Here is a 7,357-nt window from a genome sequence, read left to right as displayed (position 1 = left end):
GCCTAGTTCGCCTAGTGAGTGAGCCGGCCCTGCCAGCCCAGCTCTCTTCTCTCAGTCCTGCCCAATCCTCCTCCTTTCTACAGCCCCCATCCCACATGGCTTTTATCTATGCTGGTGCCAGGATCCCCACCAGAGCCCTTTTGGGTGGTCAGAGGGGGGACACACTGCCTATTAGTTTCTCACTAGCAGAAAGGCTACCTTGATCCACTCCTATGTTTTAAGGGAAACAGGCTTGGGAGGTATATGCAAAGCTCTGTATGCCCTTTCCTAGGGGTAAACAAGAATATAAGAAGAGCCAAGCTGAATCAGACCCAAAATCTGTCTAGTCCAGCATCTTATTTTCCACAGGAGCCCTCCAGAAGCCCTCAATCAGGGCATGAATGCAGCTGATCTTCTCTGTTGGTTGTCCCTGTCTTCCCATACTTCAGGGAATACTGCCTCTGGACATTGGCGTTCCATTTAGCTATCACAGCTGGTGGCTCTGTCTTCCAATCATTTGTCCAATCCTTTTTTTAAAAGCCAGTAGCTCCCCCACAGCATATTTTTGTGGCAGCAAATTCCATAAAGTTATGTTGCACTGGGTGAATTTCTCTTGAGTCACCCTGGTTCTAATGTTAGAAGAGAGAAAAACCTGTCTCTGCCCTTTTACTTCTCTACACATTTAGAAACCTCCTACGTTTGCCTTCCACCATTTGTTTTTGTATGCAGCCACTGTGGTGTAGCAGTTAGGATCAATGTTCCCTCTAAGCTGAGTTAGTGTGAGCTAGCTCACAGTTTTTTAGCCTCTGGCTCACACATTTTTGTCTTAGCTCAGGAAGGAGGGCTCCAGAGCACACTAATTTATGCAGCAGCCGACTCACTCACGCACAGCTTTAATGCCAGTCACTCACAAAATAGAATTTTTGCTCACAACACTCCACAGCTTAGAGGGAACATTGGTTAGGATACTGGACTAGAGTCTGGGAAACTGTTGGTCATATTGCCACTCTACCATGAAGCTTGCTGGGTGGCCTTGGGCCAGTCACCTTCTCTCTCTTACCTTATCCTACCTTACAGGATTGTTGATATTGTGAGGATAATTTGAAGGAGGGGAGAATCGACGTAACCACAACGAGCTCCTTGGAAGGAGGGTGGGACAAAAATGTACTATATAAAATAATAAATATCATCTGTTTCTTCTATTCAAAGGGAAGGCCTATGGAGTTCTACTTGGCCGCTGTATGCTGCCCCTTGAATACCTGAAATCAGCATGAAGCCATTATGGCGACAGAATAGGGTTGTCAACTTGGGGTTGGGAAATTCCTGGAGATTTGGGGGCAGAGCCTGGGAAGGGTGGAGTTTGGGGAGGGGAGGGAGCTTAGTGGGCTATAAAGCCACAGAGCCCCTCATCTGAGGCTGCCATTTTCTCCTGGGAAACTGATCTCTGTAGTCCGGAGATCGGTTGTAATTCCAGGAGAACTCCAGGCCCCATCTGGAGGATGGCAGCCCTAGGAATTATATTTGCCTGGCCTCCTTCCAGGCATTTCCAAGCCTTTCTCTTTTTCCCCTTTCACATACTCCTTGTCAAACAGGGAACACGGTGGTGCTCAAACCAGCCAGCTCAACCCGTCTGACGGCTCTGCTCCTGGCCGAGCTCTGCGCCCAGGCTGGGCTACCTCCTGGAGTCCTCAACGTTGTCACGGGTGACCAAGGGCTGGGCGAGGCATTGGCTGCCCATTCGGACCTTGACCAAGTGGCTTTTGCCGGCTCTGTTGAGGTAAATTATTCTCTCTGGGAATCTGCTCTTGTAACGATTCCATGTTTTACTGTGTGTGTGTGTGTGTGTTTAAAAGTGGTTTGTATGGATGTATGACAGACTAGGATGCATGCTGGACTCAAGCAAGTGATATGATTGGTGAGTGACAGAGAGGGGGAGGGGTTTTGGAATGGATGCTGTGTGGATGATTGGAATGTCTATCTGGTGTGTCGGTTAGGTAGGACAGTTGAGTAAAACAGTTAGTCAGAGCAGAGTGTGCTGTGTAAAAGCAATTGATATGAGTTTTGTCCTGAGGTCTCTGTGTGAGAAGTTTTCCTGTGTGAAATATAAGAGTAAAAGTCTCTGTGTTAAGCAGACGGTTAAGTTCTGTGTTATAAGAGTTACAATTGAAAGCTGAGAGTCTAAGAAGAGTACAGTGAAAAGTGTTACAAGGTTGCTTTAACCTCCCTGTCAGTAAAGGAGAAGCTTGTGAGAGACACCAAACATTTGTTCAATTCCTTCCCAGTACTGTTTACATTGTTTACCCTCGTATTTATGTTTTCTTTAAATAAATCCTATTTACTTCAAGTTTACCAGCTAAGTAAAGAATCCTTCCTCAGACCACATAGTTCCTCGAAAGGCCTAGACCCCGTGCTACAATACCAACCCCAGAAGCAAAGAGAAGAATTGGAATTTATTAAAATTCCTGGTGGCAGCCAGAATACCCAAAGAAAAATAAACCATAAGAACTTTTAAAGTAAAACTAGACCTCCCCAGATAAGAGGTCGTCACAGGGGTCTACTCTGAACAGCTTTGTGTCTGAAGGCTGGGCCCAGTTGGCCTGTGTTGATGGACCTAGAGGCCTCCTCACTGTATTGAGGCCTGTGCATCTTTGTGAGGCACCGGGCCGTGGTCCAAAGCCGCCTCTTCTTGCCTCCCCTTGTGTTTCTGTCAAGGGCCTAATTCTATATTGGGTGCGATATTTTATATGATACTATAGAGTGGCTCTCATGAGGCTTTGATTCTTACAGATAGGACCTGGAAGTCCCTTCAGTGTGAGTACCAGCAGAGGAGGACCTTTGTAGCGTTTTGATGGCTCTTTCTGTCAGGGGAGCTAGGGGAGGTTATCAGGGTCAATTTCAATTCAAATACCTTTTATTGGCATACAATATTAGAAGCATTTACCAATAATACAATCCAAAAGAAATTATAAAATAGATAGTCGTGGCTATGTCAGGCCTAACTCAAGTTGTCACAAGCTAGATTTGACCATACAAAAGATGCCTGAATCATAAAATAAATTGGCATTCTAAACTTTTAAACTTAAGTTTTTAGACTTATAAATTAAGAATCATTAATATGATCAGGGTCACTCTTCCGTTTTATAAAACCATGGAGAAACTTAGCGGTCAGTTCAATGATCTCCGGATCTTGTGAAGCAAGGAGAAATTGTACCTTGATTCTATCCGATTGGCCTGCTACCAACCTAAGGGGGGCTTCTATAAATTCCACTCGAATGTCATTTAACAATTTACAGTGTAAGAGTACATGCTCAACAGTTTCTATTTCTCTTCTATTACATCCACAGAACCTGACTGAATAAGGAATTTGCTTATATCTCCCCTCAAGAATAGCAGAGGGGAGAACATTAAGAAGGGCCAACAGATAAGCTCTACACATTTGCGGTGAAGTCAGACAGAAAAAGTAATATGGTAGAGCACCAGAGAGGGCATAGGCCCACCTTACTGAGGAGCACCTTTCGGAGGCAAGGGCTCTGAGCTCTTGCAACTCTATATCAATAAGCCTCTGTTTAAGCAGAGTAAAGATCTCAAGCTCTGACCGGATGATAAGGTCACTCAGGTTAAAACCAATAGAACTTCTATTGGTTATCAGGGTCATGAGGTGAGCCTCAGGCAGTTGCATCTCAACTGCAAGCTGTAGTTCTGTCTAGGCAGACCCCTGTTTTGTGGTGTTCCTCATTTCTCCCTGGTGCCACACTTTTCTTGGACTGGAATGGGTAGCTCTGTCTGTGTGTGTGTGTGTGTATGTGTGTGTGTGTGTGTGTTTTCTCATGCTCTTGAACACATGAAGCTGCCTTATTTGGAATCAGAGATAATAAAGGGACCACAGTATAGAATGTTAAACCCACGAAGTGAATACTGTGCGCATAAACCATTCAACCTAATTTTATATATTGAATAAAGTCCAACTTTTGTTTAAAAATATTCAAATGTCTTTCTTCCTTGTTAACAGTTATTCTTACTTTGTAAGTTTTTCACACTCATTCATGAAATAGCTTTCAAAACAATGTGCGTATTTCAATCATGCACAAAGTGGGAAGCGAAAAATCTAAACACTTTGTTTCTAGCATGCAGTACTGCTTCCCATTCTTAATAACATTCCACAGTGAGAAGGAGTAAACTGAACCATTTAACAGGGAAACAATGCTCCATTTCCAGTAAATCACAATTCACGAAATGCATAAATGTAATTACTCCAGAGTTCCATTTCTTTCGTTGTCATAAAGAGTTTTCAATGTGCCATTAAAGACTACTGACGGGATTCCTAGGTTTCTCTCTCGTTGAGGAATATCTTCTTCAGAGCGCATCAATATCTTAATTCATCTTAATTCACATCTCAATTCAACTGGAACTAATGTGGGGGGGAAATTAATACCTGAACTGTACTATAATACTATTTTAGCATAAATTGTTGTAGATTTTCCGGGCTGTATGGCCGTGGTCATACAGCCCAGAAAATCTACAACAGCTAACGAACTCTGGCCGTGAAAGCCTTCGACAACAGGTTTTAGCATAATATTATATATGTAGATTCACCCAATATTTCTCCTAGCCAATTATATACTGCATCAATAAATAACAGCATCTTTTCTCTTGATGCAGTTGGAAAAACTGTTACGACCTCTGTGTTTTTTGCCTATTCCTTTCTGTATCCCTGAGCCGGCCTTGCTGGGAAGGTGGGGTAAAAATCTAATAAAATAAATACATACAATAATTCAAAAATTCAATTTTTAACAAAAAGAAAAACTGTTACAAAGTAAGAATAACTGTTAATAAGGAAAAAATACATTTGTATATTTTAAAACAAAAGTTGGACTTTATTCAGTATATAAAATTGGGTTTATACTGAATCAGGCCGGTGGTCCCTTGAAGTCATTATTGTCTAAGACTGCCAGCGGCTGTCCAAGATCTCAGCCTGAGGTCTTTCACATCACCTTCCACTGGTCCTTTTAACTGGAGATGCCGGGGATTGAACCTAGGACCTTCTGCATACCAAGCAGAGGCTCTGCCACTGAACCACAACCCCTCTTCTTATTTCAATGTAGATAGTATAGCATAACACAGTGCTTTCTGTGGCCACCCTGGTGCCCACTTCCTTTTATCCCAAAGCAAAGGGCTGATCCTGGCATTCTTCCACCTCATTGGAAATCATCACCCCCATCCTAGGAAGATGCTTTTGCAAGTGCCCACCCCACCCCCCTCCACACACTGCGGCAGATATTTTGTGGTGGCATTCACTACCTTTTCTCGACATCTGAAAAGACTGAAGTTCGTGGGCCAGAAATGACGAAGAAAATGGTCTGTGGTCTCCAGTTCAAATCTTGCCTCTGCTACAAGCTTATGAAGTGGCTTTCAGCAAGCGCCTCTCAGCCTCACTTGCTGCCCTGCCTCATCACAATGTGGAGTCGTTCCTGCTGGCTGTGACACAATATTATGGCAATAGTACATATGAACTATTTAATCACAGAAAATGCTATAGAAATGCTTATTGATCTTTCACAATTCTTATGTTGTGTTCAATTGGGGGGGGTTTTGTAGATGTGCCACTGAAGTAGGCCTGAAAGCACTTTCCTAGTGAATGCAACATCTGTTTTGCCACTCTAGGCGGGCCGCAGCCTGCGCTGTGCAACAGCAGGGACCGGCAAGAAGCTTTCTCTGCAACTTGGAGGGAAATCACCCTTCATTGTCTTCGACTCTGCTGACTTGGATAGTGCTGTTGATGGGCTGGTGGATGCCTTTTGGCTGAACCAAGGCCAGGTATGTTTTGTCAGGGAGGGTTGATAGACGTGAGAGGGGATGAAGGAAATGACATCTGTTCTTCTTAGAATGCATGGCGGGCTTATCCCACCATAGGGTTGCCAACCTCCAGGTGGAGCCTGAAGATCTCCCAGAATTACAGAGATCTGTTCCCCTGGGGAAAATGACTGCTTTGTAGGGTAGACTCTATGGCATTATGGCCACCCTCCCCAGGATCCCCCCCAAAAAAAATCTCCAAGAATTTCCCTGTCTGGAGTTGGCAACCCTATCCCACCGGCAGCTCATTAATTCAGTCTGGCCATTTTAGCAATTTTACCCCCCCACCACCACCAAATTCTGTTCCTGATGTAGCTATCAAAACTTACCTCTTCTGAAGAAGAAAAGTTTTTGAGAGAACCTTCGAAATACTGCATATGCAAATGTATGGAAAGATGTAACACTGATGCCCTAGTTAAACCTGCAGGCGTGCGAGAGTCAGTGTGGTATCAGAACTGCAGTATGGGACTTAGAGGAGGTTCAACCCCCCCCCCCCCCCCCCCCCAGTTCCAAAGCTTACCTGAGAATTTGGGCCAAATACTATTTCTCAATACAGCTTACCTCACAGATTTGTTGTGAAGATAAAAGGGGGAAATAAAGGGCAGGAAGTATTTTGCAGTTTTATTGAGTACAGCATTTGATTAATTTAGGTTTTTTTTCTATTTATTGGTTGCTTTAAATTGTGGTTTTAAATTGTGGGGGGTTTTTAAATGTGTTTTTACAGTTATTGTTTACAGTTATCGTTACGGTTATTTGTTTGCATTGTAACCTGCCTTGAGTTTCATAAGGTAGAAAGGCAGCTAATAAGTGTTCTAAGTCAGAAGTAACATTTTTTTAAGATACTGATTACTTTAAGAATGGCAGCTTTGTAAGGTAAAGGTTCCCTTGCTCGAAAGCCAGTCGAATCCAACTCCAGGGTTGCGGTGCTCATCTCCGTTTCAAAGCTGAAGAGCCAGCGCTGTCCGAAGACATTTCCGTGGTCATGTGGCCGGCATGACTAAACACCAAGGCGCACGGAATGCTGTTACCTTCCCACTGAAGTGGTACCTATTTATCTACTTGCAAGTTCTTGCTTTCGAACTGCTAGGTCGGCAGCTTTGGGAAATCATTGGCATGTGTTTGTGTTTAAATATATATGTATATATACACACCACTGGTCACTGGAGAACTGAGTGTCCCTTAGAGCCCAGAAACTGGCTGATCCATTTTGTGTTTCTTCCACACACAGGCCCACAATGCCGGGTCTCAGCTGCTCCTGCAGGAATCCATTGCCAAAGATTTCATTCAGCGCCTGAAGCGCCGGATGGGCCAGCTGCGTGTGGGAGACTCTCTAGACAAGGCCATGGACCTGGGTGCCTTGGCTGACGAGAAGCAGCGAGACGCCATTGAGAGCCTGGTGGTGGAAGCTCGGGCAGAAGGTGCTGAGGTGAGCGGGAGGGTGCGATGTGTGAGGCCTTTTGGGTCCTTTGCAGGGGGCTGAGGTAGAATAACTTAAGTCAACGACACCAGCAACCTGAGTTGATTTGTT

General features: G+C 44.2%; 1 protein-coding gene across 1 annotated transcript in view; it reads left to right on the top strand.

Annotated features, from left to right (window-relative positions):
• ALDH16A1 (aldehyde dehydrogenase 16 family member A1) overlaps positions 1-7,357 on the top strand; it is a 60,286-nt gene that overhangs the window by 12,265 nt on the left and 40,664 nt on the right. Inside the window, exons 6-8 of the mRNA XM_015418537.1 lie at positions 1,572-1,756; positions 5,641-5,793; positions 7,058-7,255. Coding sequence (XP_015274023.1) covers positions 1,572-1,756; positions 5,641-5,793; positions 7,058-7,255 — 536 coding nt within the window. The remainder of the gene's footprint in view (positions 1-1,571; positions 1,757-5,640; positions 5,794-7,057; positions 7,256-7,357) is intronic.

Source organism: Gekko japonicus, unplaced genomic scaffold (assembly GCF_001447785.1).
Source record: "Gekko japonicus isolate JY-2015 unplaced genomic scaffold, Gekko_japonicus_V1.1 scaffold299, whole genome shotgun sequence".
NCBI lineage: Eukaryota > Metazoa > Chordata > Lepidosauria > Squamata > Gekkonidae > Gekko > Gekko japonicus.
This window is presented reverse-complemented; position numbering and strand designations above follow the sequence as displayed.